Here is a 17,700-nt window from a genome sequence, read left to right as displayed (position 1 = left end):
AAGAAACATGAAGTGACGTTCAGTCTTTCCGAGTTATTGTCATTCCACCCATGGATATTGTTTTAATTGATGTTAAAATTTATCTTTTTTTCTGTTTGTCAGCTTTTTATACATATTATAGAACATCTCTTATAAGACATCTCATTATACATCTCTTCTATCCATGTTTTGCAACGGGGGGGGGGACGTGATTAAAAATCCATAATCAATTTTAGAAACAGAATTCAACTGCACCACTTTAATTTCAATGCTTATAAATGTTTTGTATATTATAATATACAGGGTGTTTTTTTTTTAACTTGCATCTTTATTTATGTAAAAACCGCAATAGATAGAAACATGCAGTTTGCAGGAATCATCTATTGGCGTAGGGGGCCCAATCTTTTTTAATTCAACGTTACATTCACATTCCCCCCCTTTCCCCCCTGTCACCAACTTATTTTTTTAAATGGCAAGGTACCCCTTGTGACATATCAAATGAAAGAGCGTAAAAAAATAAAATGTTTGATGAAAAAAAATTGAAATCGGTTCATAAATTTGTAAGATATTCCCCCCTCCCTCCCCGGAACTTATTTTTTTAATAGCAAGGTGCCCCTTGTGACATATCAAATGAAAAATAAATTTCACCAAACATTTTATTTTTCATGCTCATTCATTTGATATGTCACAAGGGGTACCTTGCTATTAAAAAAATTAAGTTCCGGATTGATGGGGGGGATATGTCACAAATTTATGAACCGATTTTCAATTTTTTTCATCAAACATTTTCTTTTTTTCATGCTCTTTCATTTGATATGTCACAAAGGGTACCTTGCTATTTAAAAAAAAAATCATTTGGTGGCAGGAGGAAAGGGGGGGGAATGTGAATGTAACGTTGAATTCAAAAAGATTGGGCCCCCTACGCCAATAGATGATTCCTGCAAACTGCTTATTTCTATCTATTGCGGTTTTTACATAAATAAAGATGCAAGTTTTAAAAAAAAACACCCTGTATACAAATTTGAAAGACAACTTTTACAGTACGGTATATAAAAAGTCGGAAAAACGTAATTCTATAAAATGAATTTCTGGTTTCTTTTTAAGTCATGTTTTGACAGTAAATGAAATACGTGTGATTGTGAAAGCATTTTAATAAACTTCTTAAATGTTTCCATACCTGTTAGACTCAGCCAAAACGTCTGTCGTTAAAATCGCATAGATGTCCAAAAATAAATCTCTTGGTAGCTTTCTTGAACAGTTCTTTGAAAATGTCCTGGAATCTTTTTGAATCGTAGATTGCTTTTACTACTCCATCAAGAATATAGTCATGACTATCACCAAGCTTACTATTCACAAATATAAATGGCTTCTTAAATATACTGGACCCCTCACTTTCATCCCAGAAAAGATTACATTCGAGCTTTTTCGACTTTCTTACCATCTGTAACTTAAACGCCCTCATTTCAATTTCGCTTGTACACCTTTCAATAGAGGATTGGGCAAACACATCATAGCAGCAAGATCCTCCACGTTGCCCACCGTTTCCTTTCTCCGCTACGTAGAATTGATCCAGGAGCAAGTACACAGTGCCGAATCTAATGTTATTCATGAATATCCCATCGTCTTGTTTTACAAATTTCACCTCTGGACATCGCGCAATTGTCACCTTCCACTTTGAAACGCAGCCGCAAACATTAGTTGGTTTGCCGTCTGTGTTTGGTACCGGGTATTCGAATGTAACATCAGATCCTTTCTTAATAGGTAGGTTGAAACAAATATTACTATAAATCCCTTGAAGAACAGCTAACTCACCTGTCGCGATCATCATTTGTAGAAACATAGTTAATGCTAATATTGTCAAAACTAACATGTCCATGACTAATTCGTTGGACTAAGATATCATACGTAAACTCTATATTTCAGTGAACTATCTAGCAGAAGACACCAATTTTAACTGAATGTTCACTGCCTAATTGTACCATATGTTTGCTGCACACCTGTGTTAACATCACTTAGTTGACGTTGATTTAACTACCCAGAGAACAAATTTTAGGAATGAAAAAGTTTTAAAATTACATCCACATAAAAAAAACACCATACACCATATACCATAACATAATTGAATAAGCCACTTCAAAATTATCTTCTTTCCAATAGATTTTGATACTTTAATTGTAACAGCTGCTTAGAGAAAGATTTGTTATACAAACTGTCACTAAAATGTTGATCGTTGTTATTACAGTCTTAGGAATTACATATTTTTTCAATCATTAAGTCCATGTCAATTAAAGTTTGACCATGAAATTGAAAATTTTGGTTATTCCCCCCGAAAATCATTAAAACCTATGTTAGAATTATTGAGGAAATGTGCTGGGGTAAGATTTTGAATTTGAGGAATCCGATATCCGAATAAACCAAGAACTTGACACCAGACTTTGAATAAGAAAACCGTTCTTAGCTTACGAGCTTAACCTTCTGTGATATTTTTTAATGTCTTAAGAAAATGTTGTAACCAAACCATTTTGAGTTTTATACAGTAGATGAAAACTAACGAAATAAACTTCTTGTCTTAAAAGACAATTTGATATATTTAGTGTAGACAGATATTTAATTATGTAAAGAAAAACTACTCGATACTACTTGTCAATAAGCTAGATTTACATCTTTTTAGAAAACCCTAAAACTAATTTATCTTAGGTGGGATGCACCTTCCATGGATCAGTTATAACAATCTTTGAAAACATTTGTGTAATATGATATTTTCATTTAAACTTTAAATTAATACGAGTGACCCGAGCGAACTAAATGGCAAATAAATGAGTATGTGTGCAGTGTATTTCATTCATAAATAGTTTTGAATAGTTTTGAAACAAAAGGCGTTTATACGATTGGTTTTACGGGTGAGGTTTAACCTGGGCTTAACGAAGGCAACAAAATACTAAATAATGGTCATTTGAAACGTTACAAAACATTCAACCCCCAATCATTCACAGCAAAACGCAAATTATCGTTTATAAACATGTTATTGTATGTCTCAGTTTTGTATGAGTATTGTGCATTGTTTTGTGTCAGAGCTGCGTTTAATTATCTTTCGTGACCTTAACTGAGTTCGGTTAATTACTTTAACTAAACGTTCAAACTTACTAACGTGTTAACATATTTTTGTAAGCTGAAAAGAATAAATATTGACCCAAAAACCGTACAGGATGCACGTTAATTATATTTTCCTACACTTACCTGACAAAGTGCCCTTCCTTGGACTGATTATAGGAAAGAAAGGTGCTAATTGCTGCATCTACTTACATTTGCCGCACAATTTTTCTTTTGCCAAACAGTTTCATTGTCGCACACCAGTATTCCAACCAAACAACACAAAACAGCGTGCTTTTATTAAGCGTAGGTACTCTTGAAAATAAGTTGGCGACACTTAAAGATATTACGACTACGAACAGCTGGTGCAGAGTTTCCCCATTTCGTTCAATGTTTGGATTTAACCTATCCTAAAAACGTGTAGTATAATGTTTGAGAGACTAATTATTTATATGCTTTACAGTAACTGTAGGAAAAATATAATGTGTAGCACGAGGGCAAAGGTACACAAATAACTATTTAAGTAACCTTTAATTACAGGATTTTAATTTTAATTATTATATATTTAGATTTTTGCAGCTTACGATTGGAAAGTCAATCAATGATAATCATTTATGTTTATTTCAAAGAATAGTGTATACCATACAGTTTAAATTTGCATTATGTTTAATGTGGGTTTTTTTCCTTGTGTATGAGAGATCTTATTGCACAAGCAACAGATCATGTGGTAATTGTTTCGTATTTATACATTTTATTGCTGGTTTCACTATTGTAACAATACAGATTGATTTGATTTGCTTTTAACGCAAATAACATTTTAATGTTGAGTTTCAGGTGGTAAAGATTTACTGGTCAGTTCGACATAACCTACCAAATGAAATATATTTTTTAATTAAGTTATAATAACTGTCGTGTTATTCATAATAATGTGGACACGAAAGTAAATATCACGCCTAATATGTTTAGTACAAATTACAATTATACTAACTTAATTAATAGCCGTGTAAAATTCAAACGTACAAATTTGTATTTATATGAATAATATATCACAAGCTATTTATGTTATTGGTTTGTTACATAAACATAACGTAAACCACGGTGTATTTTTTATAGCGAACAAAAAAAAAAGAAAAAAAGAAAATTATCCATTAAAATTTCATGTAAATAAGACATCAGTCGAAACGAATAAATACTTCATGAGTACAATAAGTACAATCTGCTTCACAAAAGATCCAATGATTTATTGACGCTGTTGAGAGCTTGAAAGTGTCTGTCTATTCTACAAAGTAACTGATGGAGAGGTATAGCGATACAATCGATTCACTATTTGTATAAAGAAAGTGTTCTATCAATATCGCATGTCCTTATAAAATGAACCCATTTTACTAGTATGCGACCTGAAATTTTAATAAAAGATTTACTGCAACCATAAGGTTGTATTTATATATTTTAAAATTGCATAAACAAAATGTCATTCGATTTTATCAAGTGAATTACTGGCACGTTCGTTAATTTTATGCATTATAATATTATTATTTAGTAATATTATTCATGTTGTTATCGTAACAATAATTGTAGTATTAATTAGTTATTTTTGTCATTACAGAATGCTTCATACAATTTGTAAACCGTCAGCGGTTTAAACAGTTTGACGTTTCATACTTAAGATCCTGTGTTGATTGTGCAGGAAACCACTTTTTTGGATTCAGGGGGATCCAAAACGAATATTTCCATTCAATTATTCATTGTTAAGTTTTTCTACATTGATGGATATGAAACGTGATTAAATTAATAATGCTGAATTGCTTTGAATATAAAGTTTTTGAAGACCTCTCAGCATGAATTCTAAGTAATAATTATTCACTTACATAACAGTTAGTTAATTTAATCATATTTCAAAGAATCCTTTACATGTTTCCTGAATGCCATTGTGGTGAAGCTGCTCTCAATTGGTATGTCCCGAATTATTTCGTAGTTATTCAAACAGAGATACAAAAAAGCTAAATAATTTTTCAAAAGGCTTTTTCTAATTAGATCTTAAATGTTTAAAAATAAATTTACCAGCTGTTTAGAGAACTAGCAGCATCCATTAAAGGTCATATTTTGTCAAATGAGAATGGAAGTAAATGTCTATAATTACACCGATTAAAACTTTGTTTCCCTATTTTATCGAAGCAATGGTAACTAAAACCAATTAAACTACAATGCCATTCAGTAAACAAGAAAAAGTGAGCTTGAGGAAATGCATTAAGCAACTTTTGAACCCTCAACTGAGTACGGTAATTATAAACTGAAATCTTGTCTTACTTTGAAAGACATTTTCATAAATTTTGTATTTCCAACTAAAATTGTTTCAGTGATTTTTTTCTTTGACCCAACTGTAAGGGCGGTGAAGGCGAGAGAGCTAATAATGTAGACTGATAAGAATACTAAAAAATATATTTAAACATTGAGAAAAAAATAATCCCTGATCATTGTAGTTAACCAACAATCTCAAAAGCTAGTATGACACTGCAAGTGATCCATTTTATAAGAATATAAGTGGTATCATTCGAGCACTATCTTTATACAAATAGAGAATCAATTGTATCACTATACTTCTCCATCAGTTACTTTCTCCAATAGACATACACTTTCAAGCTCTCTACAACGTCAATAAATCATTGGATCCTTTGTGAAGCAGATTGTACTTATTGTATTCCTAAAGAGTTTTCGTTCAATTTCAGTGTAATCTTATCTACTAGCATTTGTAAAGGAGATTGGTTTATTACGTGGATCATACATTAAGACGGCAAAGAGGATAAATGTTTGACTAAATATTTTGTAATAATTGACACGCCAGTAGAAACATTAGTAGAACATTTTGAAATACTCATAATTTAAGAATTCAGGAAATTAACTTGATCCACAAATTATTCAACATCACTTTTTTCAACTAAGTACTCAACCATCGACACACATTTTTAAACGCAATCCAATATAATAGTAAGAGTTTAGAATTGAATTATTTACCCTCCTTGCAATGTGAATATATTATACGTCAATAATACGTAGCCTACTAGGGATACTATTCACACATTTGAACTAACTAAGTAGTCTTCTGAATGCATTTAATTTAACAACGGCCAGTTTCGACAGTTGATTCAGTCATGGTACTCACATGCTGTAGTAATGTTAGTTTATTTTAAACATACAAGTCTCTTTTGTAAAACCTGGCAAACCATGTGAACACATGAAGCTATGAATATTTGATGAATGTTGACCGCTGCCAATATCGATCAGCATTTCAGAATTCTTGACCGTTCTGAGATATTGTCAGCAGGTTTTGGTTATCTCGAATAACACACAAGAATGAGCAACCTTCGTAGAATAAAGTGTCTGGCTATTTGTATAATGTTATACATTTTAAACCTAACGGTTTTTAATATTGAATAAGAGGAAATTACATAAGTCAATAAGGCCTTCCAGTAAACTAAATTTGATTATACTATTTATATGGTTTAACTTCCTGTAACAGAAAGATATATTGTTACTACCCAGCTTCTTGCATTAGCATTATCCTTAAATAGTTATCAAGTGATCTTGTTAATTTTTTATTGTTTTGTAAGAGTGTCAGACAGAGTAAGTCATTGCGAAAGCCATTACAGGTTTAAGCAGGTCTTTTGTAAAACATGGCTAAGCCGCATGAAACTAGTCTGATCTAAATGTAACGATAATGTGAGTTAGAGCCGTGTTAAGCCTACTTTACACAGTTTCACTAACATCGTCGTTTGTATGTAATCACTGAAAGTGTTAGCCTGGCTGTTCAACATACTTCATTTACATTAGAGATGAGTAGAACCTCAAAAGTTTCACAGTTCTTTCTATAAGATAATGCCGAGGACTCTTCAAGTCGGTGTTTAGAAACTTTTCTTTAATGTACTTCCAGTAAGTTTTGTTTACATTAACCACATGTTGGTATGTCGTAACAGTTGGTCTGCACACCAACAAAGTAGAATCGTTTCTTCGTATATTTGTGATAAGAACAAACTTATTGTTTCGGGTAAAATTTCAAAATATTTTTAATTTGTCACGTGTAGTGAGATTTTGCATATAATATAAACTAGTTAAATTAGTTTAAAAACCCAATAATAAACTACATGTTAAGCTTCAAATCAGCTTAAGATATGTTGAAAAACCATTTATTTTGTTTAAAATTGCTATAAAAGCGAAATTCCTTATACTATATAAAATTTAATGAATCTGAATTAAAAAAGAATTGGCCGATCTTATGGAAAAAGCTCAAATTCGAACAGTATCACAACTCTTGAATGTTTTCCTTAGAGACGATTCGTAGCAACAGAAGTGAGACGAACTCTCAGTCTCGCCATTAGTAAATGTTTCCGACCCAGTTGGCCGTCAGATTTGCAGTTTCCGGCGGGAAAACACTTTGAGAAATGGAGGGAGAATTGAATTGAAGGTGGAAATTCAGCATTTTGTTGTACCATATTGATCTGGCGATTTAAGCAAAATCAAAAACAAAATTATGTAGTTTTCCGTAGTTACTTCAAAAAATGTATTGTATATTTAACTGACCCTTATATGGATTGACACAATGGAAAATTAAGAAGGTTTTGGTAGTGATAGATATTTTAATTTCTTTGGACATGGTATTTTTTAGTAAAGGATGACCTACAAAACTACATCAGTTCAAATTTGTCCTTTATCCTTTGTATATCAATATTGTTTTACTCTGTTAGTTCTCCACGTACATTGATATATTCAAAAGTTCAGTAATTGAATTTATTGCTGTCTAAGAGTATAAACTTTCACATGAAAATTAAAAATCATAGTAGAAGAAACAGTATCTGACAATGTTAACTCACACCATTGTGTGACGACTTACTATGAGGGATGCCACAAAATGGGGTCAAAAATATTTACAGGCTTTAGGTTGTTACCGAAGAATTTTAAACTGAAATACACTTAATAATTGAAATACATGGTTTATTTAAAAGTAAAATAATGCTACGTTCGTAACAGAATTCATTGCTTTTGTACGTCTTTTTGCTGTACATGTAATTAAAAAAACTGTAACGGAAATGTTTTTGGATACAGTGTCAAAGTAACTCAATAACGTTGACATTGTCGAGTTAAAGTGAATTTCCCGACACTAATTAGGGATACAAAGATCAACGGAACCAAAGTTAAAACTCCTTTGTTCTACGTGAATCCATTAAAACATTTAAGGTGTTCTTTACAACAATGATACGTAATTCATTTAAATAAAAGTTCAACATAAAATAATCCTAACTGAAACGCTTAAACCACACCATATTTATAATTTTCTCTTTGTTAGTATTGGTTTTTTATATTTCATCGCATTGAGATATTGATAATTACCAATGCGAACGTGATAGACTATGATTTACAGTTAGGGGTGAGATGATAAAAGGATGTGATGTTTTAAATGAAACAACATAATATTGAGGTTAGTTTGCTATGAGATATTTCTCGGTATTAATCAGAGATTCAAGGATCATCGTAAAACAAGTTGAAACTCTTCCTGTTAACTTGAATAAGAAAATAAATGTGTTATTTTCTAGGAATGCTACACAAGGATTTAAATCAGTTGAAGTTAGGAAAATTTAATAAACTGTCTGAAATAATTTCTTATTCTTATTCTTATACTACGCTTCAACAAAGTTTGTAACGGTTCTTCATAATGGCTTAAGATCTCATTGCATAAAGGTATTAAAACAATTAGAATTCTATCTCGGGAGCCCCCAGCAGTTTCAGTATGATCACACACAATACTTCGTATGAATTACTCGGGCAAATTATTTCATTGAAAAAATCTTAAATTGGTTGTGAGATATATGGTATGTATAATCACAAGTTTCATAACCTTGTAAATGCAAAATGATAATGATACCACATAAATATATGAATGTTACAAATTTATTCATCATTAATCAGAAGGAAAACCCTTTGTACTGTTCAAATGCAGTTATATTGTATTACAGTAATGATTTACGGATTTTAGTACAGCAAAATAGCTCTTGATTACTAAGTACTGTGGCAGATTGTATAATTAAGCGTGCCGGGTAACTGCTAGTAGCTAGATAAAATTCATTATCATTTCCTGTATGATTTTTTATAGCTCATTCAAAGAACAAAATTTGATGGTCAAAATAAATTCCAGAACTATTTAAGAAACGGAGATAAAGGTTTAAAAACCAACGAGGTGTTAGCCCGTCCTACGCACGGGAATTCAGTAGTCAGTTAAAACCGTGTACAATTCAGATCAGCTAGTTTACACATATAAAGACAACGTTTCTTGCAGTATTAATGTGAAAAATCATCTTGTAAACAAATGTTGTGTGACCAAATATGTTTTTATTCCATCATAGGCCTATACGATATGCATTTTAAATCCGATAATTTTACAATAAAACAGCAATTCTGCAATTTTTACGATGTGAAAAACGTTGAAGTGAGATTTGTAGCCGATTCGCACAGACGCACACTGATTATAAGTAGCACAGTAGAGAGAGTAATAGTCATAATTGAAAAGTGTATAGACCTAGTCAACGATACCACCTTCCATAGTAAACACGCCATTAAAGCTAATGACGTAATTGTCAAAGTGTATTATCCATACCGTTATCAGTTCTATCCTTGATAATTACCCACCCTCATTGAATAAATGTACATCGTAACACGTTTTGGGGCGCTGATATAGGCAACCCTAAACGTTACCACAACTGAACACGATTTCATAAAAGGATGGTTTGTGTAATTGCAGTATCCTAGGTCAATGTTGACGTTGTGTTCAATCTATGTCATCCATCTGTTTATCTTTGTATAAAACCCTGCTGGGAGGTGGTAATTTAAAATAGTGATTCCTGATTATTCTTGATATTCTTTTTATGACATCAATATTTCCGGGCCTAATCAAAATAAAGTTAAAGCAAACAAACATTAATTGTAAACAAAAAGCTACCAAGAAGAATTAAAACATGTAAACATTGTTATTTTTTTATTCTTTCCTTGAAAAGTGGAGCAGTAAAATAATTTGCATTTATCCTTTTTTCGTGTACAGAGCCTCGATTTGTACTGTGGGTTAATTAATTTTGGTCTAAACTATTTTAAACTGTGGTCTAATTATCTCTACTAATCGTACTTATTTCCTATAATCAATGACAAAATAAGAGTAAATAAAATAACCTCATAGTTCCATAGTTTATATTTAACCATCTGTTAGTTAAAACAAATAATATTGCTCTAAAACAAATCGAAGATTACAAAGATTGCTTTAAAAAATAATTTGAACATCCTAGTGTTTTACTATGTATATTTAATTAATCTGTCATCCTCTTACAGAAGAATTGAACGTATCAATGATTAGCATTACACATAGTATAAATAAGTCAACCCTAAGTATGTCTTTACATTTTTATCCAAATGCTGAATTTGTGACACAAAAGCTGAATGTTTACAGCTGTTATGTTAAGCAATTTATTTTATGCCAAAAGCTAGTTTAGAATCTTAGCGTCGGCTGCTAGACTTTTTAAAAATTAAAACCTAATTTCTAAAAAACTGGGACCCTAAACTAAAATTATGGCTTCGACATTCCCTAGTTCTCAAAATTATCTTTCTTTCAGCACAAAAATCATGAAAATCCGTCGAGTGGTTGATTCAGAATCGTGAAATAAAAAAACACAGTTTCGTTTTAATATTATAGATTGTAGATGATTTAAAAAATTGGTCGGTACAAAGAATGAAGATCAAAGCAATGACCGTGTTTACAAACTATGTAAAATTAATATCAACAACCGAACAACGATATGTGGACATACAGTTTCATTGCCCTTTGAAATATTGGTTTTATTGGATTTCAGTTTAATTATCAAAGCTTATTTCAGGAAAATACTGTAGTTATTAAGAGGAAAAGGTTCACATGTTTGTAAATAAAATATATTTGCAGTTTTCCTGGATAAGTGGGAACAAAAGCATACATTAATAGTTTTATGTTATGGTATTATGTAATGGTGTTATGTGGTAGTATATATTAGTTTTATAATATCCACGCCACAGCAAACCTGCGGACTACGAACATTTTAATTTGCTTGATTGGATTTTAACTAAAATATTTTCATAAGCTATTCATATTTATTCCTCATTACATTTAACGAGTACTTAGGTTTGCGGCTTTGGGGATGGAAAACAGTGGTACATACTTGTATACAAGTTTGTACGAATAATGTTTTTGTCCTCCCAAAAAGAAAAAAAGTGTATCGATCCCGGCTCCAGGTCTTAACACCTACGGTAATAGCATATTTTCATAAATTAAACAAAAAATAATTTAATGAAGCTGTTATGTTTGAACTATATTTTCATACATAAACAAAGTGTGGAAAATTATACGATGCATATTAGTTACAACGAATTGGACATTTAAAATCACTTAAGTGAAAAGTAAAAAGTTGAATACGAATGTTCTGAACTGATTTTGTCAGTGACCAAAATAAATTTAAAATTATATGATCGGTAAAGCAAAATTATTTGGATTAACTGAGATTTGCTGATTAAAGTACCTTTGTGGATCCTATAAACAGAAAAAACCAATGTATTTTACATTTTTTGCAGAAACATTTTTTATATAACCAGTAAAAAAGCTACTTGGTCCCCCTGAGTCAGTATTTCCCAGCTTTCATTTTACCTTGTTTGTTTCCGTATGTTCTTTCTGCCACACTAGTAAATACTCCCTTAAAAATTGTGCGTGATTTAAAAAGTATTTATAACCAAATGATCTTTGCGTGAAAACTATGTAAATCATAAACCAATTTTAAGCTGGGCTTTATATAGAATTCAAAGACCACTAACCTTTGGTCAATCACCCGCATGTATTTCCAGGAGAATGCTGCCATTGCTTAACCACAGAAACTTTCAGAAACATTTAAACTTGTTGTGAAAGTGTAACAACCCACCAGAGTAGAGTTGAGTTTAAACCACAAACTGACTTTACAACTCTAAATTATTATATCAAATTCAAGTTTATATCCAATATACGTGCTGTAGGTAGGGTTCATACTAATGTTGGGTTATTTTAATATTGAAATGTTGCTGTGCTTTGACAGTTTTTATTGAACGTTTTAAGCTTCCAATATACATGTACTTTGTATATTTGTTTTTGAATTTTTCATATATTATCTTTTTTTGTTTTCTGGCGGAAAAGGTTCTGGATTTTTATCTCACCTTTTATACCAGAAATATTGTGAAGGCTAGTTTTACTGCCAAAGTAGAATTAAATATAAGTTATATTAAATATATAGTTTTATAAGAATTTACATAAATTTGACAGAAAATGGTTTATGTTGTTGTTGGCAAATATAAAAATCTTAAACTGCCACCAATACTAAGCTACCTACTCTTAAATCCTACATGTCTGGTCTAAAATATATGTAGGTGCTGTAGTTTACTCATAATCTTACGATAGCCAATTTCTAATATCCAAGGATTTAAAACTGTGAAAGGAAAAAAAGAACAAATAACTGTTTTAGGCTAGTAAACATTTCAGAAATTTGATCACCAAATACCATGGTGGCGATGGTCTATAATAGTAAACTAAAATATCGGCCAAAACGAAAAGAGTTAAAAAGAATCATTTTATACAAAACCCAAATCTTTAATGTTATTTGATGAAACAATAACACTAAAACTAATACCTAATATAATTTGTCTGGTCATCCATATGTTATCTAACAATTTCAAATACAGTGTGTCTCTGAACTCTCTAACGTCCTTTTAAAGTAGACCAAAAGATTCCTAGACCAAAAACAAATTAAAATATTAAGTAAAATTTCGAAAACTGAAAAAATACTCACACATCCTGCAAAATAAATAAAACTAAACTAAACTGCTGTCGCAATGTTTCATTTAAACCATTTTCCTACAACTCTAACATGATAAAAAATGTAAGAAAAGTGGTTTCTAAATAAGGGAGACAAATTATTTTAAGATACATTGCGCTCATTGGGTAACTAACAATTAAAACAGCTGATTGTTTTAGCTGACTTAAAGTGATTGTTCAGAGTAAAGAGTTCAGTGATACTTATACAATATTGTATATGTAATACAGTATTTTTACAAAACCAAGTGTTACACAATATATGTACAGTAACCAATGACAAGTGTTCTCTTGGGAGAAATAAGTTCAAACAAACGTTTCAGCTGCGACATTTTACTCGTTGTGATTTGCTTCAAACTCGAAAAACATATGGAAAATGTGATTCATGTATAGTTTGTATTGTGTTCGTGATTATATCGTGACATATAATATGAATGGTCAAATTTTATCATTTTATAATACGAATATATAATTGTAAAATGTTCTATTTGTATATATAAACTTTTTGAGATAAACAAACAAAAACGTTCATTCTTGTACGTTCATGCATGACTTAAAATCTTAGTATATTCATTTCCCAATATTTAATAAAAATTTTTAAGATAAGAACTAACGTATGCAGTATATTCCCAAGATAGCTTGCGTTGAATGAAAAACGCTGACAATGTTTACGGTAGACTTTCCATAAAATTGAAAGTCTGTTGGAGAGACAAATAATGAAAACCGATTGAAATGGTTTTTCCTCAAATCTGATATTGTTTATGTAGCTTCGGTTTTTTTAGTTTTTAATTTTGTATTGTACTATAATTAGCAATGTTCGTTTAACGCTTTATTTGAAAATCAGGAAATTTTTTTTTATAAGATTACAAATTATATGTTCATTTAATTCACGAGCTTTGTACATATTTAATAATTCGTTCTAAAAATGTTTATTTCTTCTTCAAATGCTAACAACAATTGTTAAAAGACTTAAGTGGAACTAGTGTCAGTTTACCCGCCATCCAACTTTCAAGGAACATTAGGTTTTCAGGTTTAGCGTCTATAGAAAACATTTCAATATGAAAATATATGAGCATTGAAAAATGACTTAGCAATTATGATAATACACGTTTATTAATACAGTACATAGATTGCACTAAGAGTAACCTGTATCACCTGTTTTTATTAACTGCAGCTACAAAAAGGTATTGACGATAACATGGTCGCTTTCAAGGGCTGTAGGGTGGAAACTGGATTTTTCACAGCCTTGTGACCAACTGCAATATATTTCTCGTGACCAAATATCCCACGATAAACAAACAAATTTATAATCCTCTGACGAAAATAAGAGTTTGTCCGTATACTCGCTTGTTTTAGATTATATGATTTACTCTACTTCCATACAATTGGGAAGCCCAAGTTGAAAATTATTAATAAAATATTATTTTGCTTTTATGCTTTTTGGGTTTTAATCAAATAGCCTACTAATTTTTGTGTAAAAGTATATATTGTACTGACTAACTATGTTGGATATGTATGTTTCTTCTAGCTAATTAGTTAAGTCACATATAAAAATAAAAGTCACATAATATATGTATTATCCTCCAATTGAAACCTTTATGTATATCTATTATGATTCTGTTGATAGTCTATAATCATTTTTGTTGCTTTTGTTGGTACCTATCGCATCCCACAATATATTTTTTATGAATAAGCATCTCTGAGTTTCTTATAGTCTCAATCCGTTGTTTCTTACTAAGACTTTTTAAGATTTTCTAGACATTTACACACACAACCAATTAATTTGAAAACATTATTTTAGCCAGATATTCATTACTACAGTATTCAATTCTATTTTTTGTAGAGAGCAGCCGATAAAGGTTTTTACCATAACTACGCTTATAATGAGTAAAAATTAATTTAGGAGCAGCAAAAGCCTTCAGTGCATTAAGAATATATATTTGATAGTCAAACACTGTTAAAAATAAATAAAATAAAAATAAGTTTTAAAGACAAAATAACAAACATGTGTTACAACGGGCAACAAAGAATATGTTTCTGAGCGAAAGTGAAACAAATGGACAAGAGAGATTTACTCTGACGAAAATTAATTGTCAAGGCTTTGACACTCACGTCTTCTACCTCAACTGTCATCTTACCTTACCTGATACATAGTGGTCTGGTTGTGTCTCGGTGAATTATATAAACTAGTAAAATTAATTAAAACATCTCAAACAAATATTTAATTTAACTGGATTTATGTTTTAGCAAATCCTGTAATTTGATGAATTACTCATTGCATACTTGTAAATCCAGTAGATTACCAAGGAAAGACAATAAATAACATCATGATATACTGTAGAATCACATGATGTTTTACTCTGTGTTATTTTAATCAGGGCGTATACTAGAGTTGAACACATATTATTATTTTCTCAATCAACTAAATAAATATTGTTAAAGTGGAGTTAATAGAAAGGGGGACTTTTGGGACTCTTTGGCGTCCCAGAGTCCCAAAAGTAGCTGCGGGTACCTGTGCTGCTGCGGGTGCCTGTTCAACCAGTGGCCCATATTCCTCCACTTGGTTTAGAGCGAGGCCACGAACCCGTCCTCACCCTTTTCCTCCCCTTCCTCTGCGGCCTCTCCCTCTCCCTCTTCCTTGACCACCATTTTCTGACGGAACAAATAAACTACATATCAGAAGTTGCACAACATACTTAATTACCTGAGAAAATACTGTGGATAGCATTCGAAACCAGATTACTGACATACTAAGTCACAGAAAATAATATGTACTATTAAAATGTATAGTATGCATTTGCTTTCATTATAGTTTTGCTATACTACATCGTACGGCAAGAGTACCTAATGATGTAAAAAAATTAGTTAAGCCAAATCTTAGTTGTAATTATTTGCATATTAAATCTCAATATGACCATAAATAAATAATATCAATACCATAAATATCAATATCTTCTGTGTATTTATATATACTATTATAAAATTGAGGTGGTGTCTATGTACAAAGCATGATAGGTTTAAAAATGGTAAATTATTCATTTAATATCATATAAATTAGCATCCTTGTTCATGATTCAACAAGTGTATGGCTTAGTACCAGATTGTCCTAAAGATCACTTCGCAATCCGATTAGGTTGTACCTGATTATGTAATTTGTAGGTATAAACTCTTATACTAAAACTATATCAAAATTTTGTAGCAAAAAAACAGAAAGAAAATGCAATAATAATGCATTGAAAGTAATGGATAAAGTTTGATTGGCTTGAATCATGCTGGGGGTTAAAACCTCTGGAGTGCGATTTGTTACAAGACTGAAATCGCAATCTGTAGAAGTGAGACGAGAGAAAAAAATATAACAATTGTTTGGTTAGAATATCCTTTTAAGCTTTTCCAACGTAAATATTTTGACCAAAAGATTTATTTCAGTAAATATATATTTTGTACAAATATTAGAGTTTTTGTATAATCGTTTATTTATGTACCAACCCTCGGATGAAAACCGAGTTAAATTTATTTTATTTGTATTTAATGAGTTACAGTGTTAATTAAATTCCACGTTTGGAGGATTTGTTTATTTACTTATAATGTGTGATATTATATAGTACATTATTTTATCAAGACGTTTGTTTTGCGCAATACGAGGAAAAAGTTACTTAATAAGTAACATGAACCTACAGCTATCTATTAACAAAAAACATATTCATGTTCAGTTTTCAGATAATAAATATGTTATGACAAATTAATATGTTATACAGGTCAATATAACGTCTTAAACTAAAAATTTGTTTTTTCGAGATATTTATTGCTTTACATGTCTATCAAATTCATCCAGGATTCATTCGCAATACAAAATTAACCTTTAGAAGTTCAAACGCTAAACCCTATTAAAGGATTTGGGTATGCAATAATTAATGTTATTCAAAGACATTCAACCAGATTTGCATTGACACATAATTGGCCGTGGTTTACGAACCAATATCATAAGTTAACCTCTTAAGCCCAGAGTAATTGACGCATTCAATCATTACTGATCCAGCTAAAGCTCCGATATTGCTTCGCGTTCATAATCTTTGACTTAATTGAAAGCGTTACAGAGAACACTATTGTATGAATAGGATATTGAATGAACCTAAATTATAATATAGTTACGTGTAAATACAGTCTAATCCACAGTGATAAGAGGCCGGATTGGCTAGATGTAAAATGACTATATATATAAGGTAGCTTATTTTATTTGGATAGGGATTAAGGACATAAGCACGTGAATCTGTAAGAACGCAATACAAACATAAAATCTTGTTTATGTTCTTGTTATAAATTGTATCTTATGTAACAGATATATTGGGAGATTCTTAATTTCATAAAGGTTCAATTATTCTATTTCATTTTGTCTTTAAACAGATAATTACTGAAATATGTTTGTATTACAATTTGGTAATAAATAAAGTTTTTAGTGTTGTTAAATGTTCACCAAGGAACATTAGTATAATTTACAGAAATAATTTTTGAACACTAGCTGTTCTGAATTGTGCACAGTATTAACTAACTACTCAATTCCAGTACGTAGGACGGTCTACCACCTTGTATTTCTAAAATTAAGTTAGTAAAAACTTATGATGCAAACATTTATCCCCATAAACAATACATCTGTAATAAAGTCAGTCAAAGCTTTAAATTTGGACGAGTAACGAATTTCAGTGTCTAATGGAAATGCTCTCATCTCTCTCTAGTTAATGAGG

General features: G+C 30.9%; 1 protein-coding gene across 1 annotated transcript in view; it reads right to left on the bottom strand.

Annotated features, from left to right (window-relative positions):
* LOC129001962 (anti-sigma-I factor RsgI2-like) overlaps window positions 1–15,555 on the bottom strand; it is an 80,266-nt gene extending 64,711 nt beyond the window's left edge. The window contains exon 1 of the mRNA XM_054429413.1: window positions 15,474–15,555. Within this exon, the coding sequence (XP_054285388.1) occupies window positions 15,474–15,511 (38 nt within the window). The 5' untranslated portion in view covers window positions 15,512–15,555. The remainder of the gene's footprint in view (window positions 1–15,473) is intronic.
* Between the last annotated feature and the right edge of the window lie 2,145 nt (window positions 15,556–17,700).

Source organism: Macrosteles quadrilineatus, unplaced genomic scaffold (genome assembly GCF_028750875.1).
Source record: "Macrosteles quadrilineatus isolate MER2022 unplaced genomic scaffold, UCM_ALF_1.0 Scaffold_9__3_contigs__length_116548681, whole genome shotgun sequence".
Lineage (NCBI taxonomy): Eukaryota > Metazoa > Arthropoda > Insecta > Hemiptera > Cicadellidae > Macrosteles > Macrosteles quadrilineatus.
The sequence above is the reverse complement of the archived record's forward strand: the minus strand, read 5'-3'. Positions and strand labels throughout refer to the sequence as shown.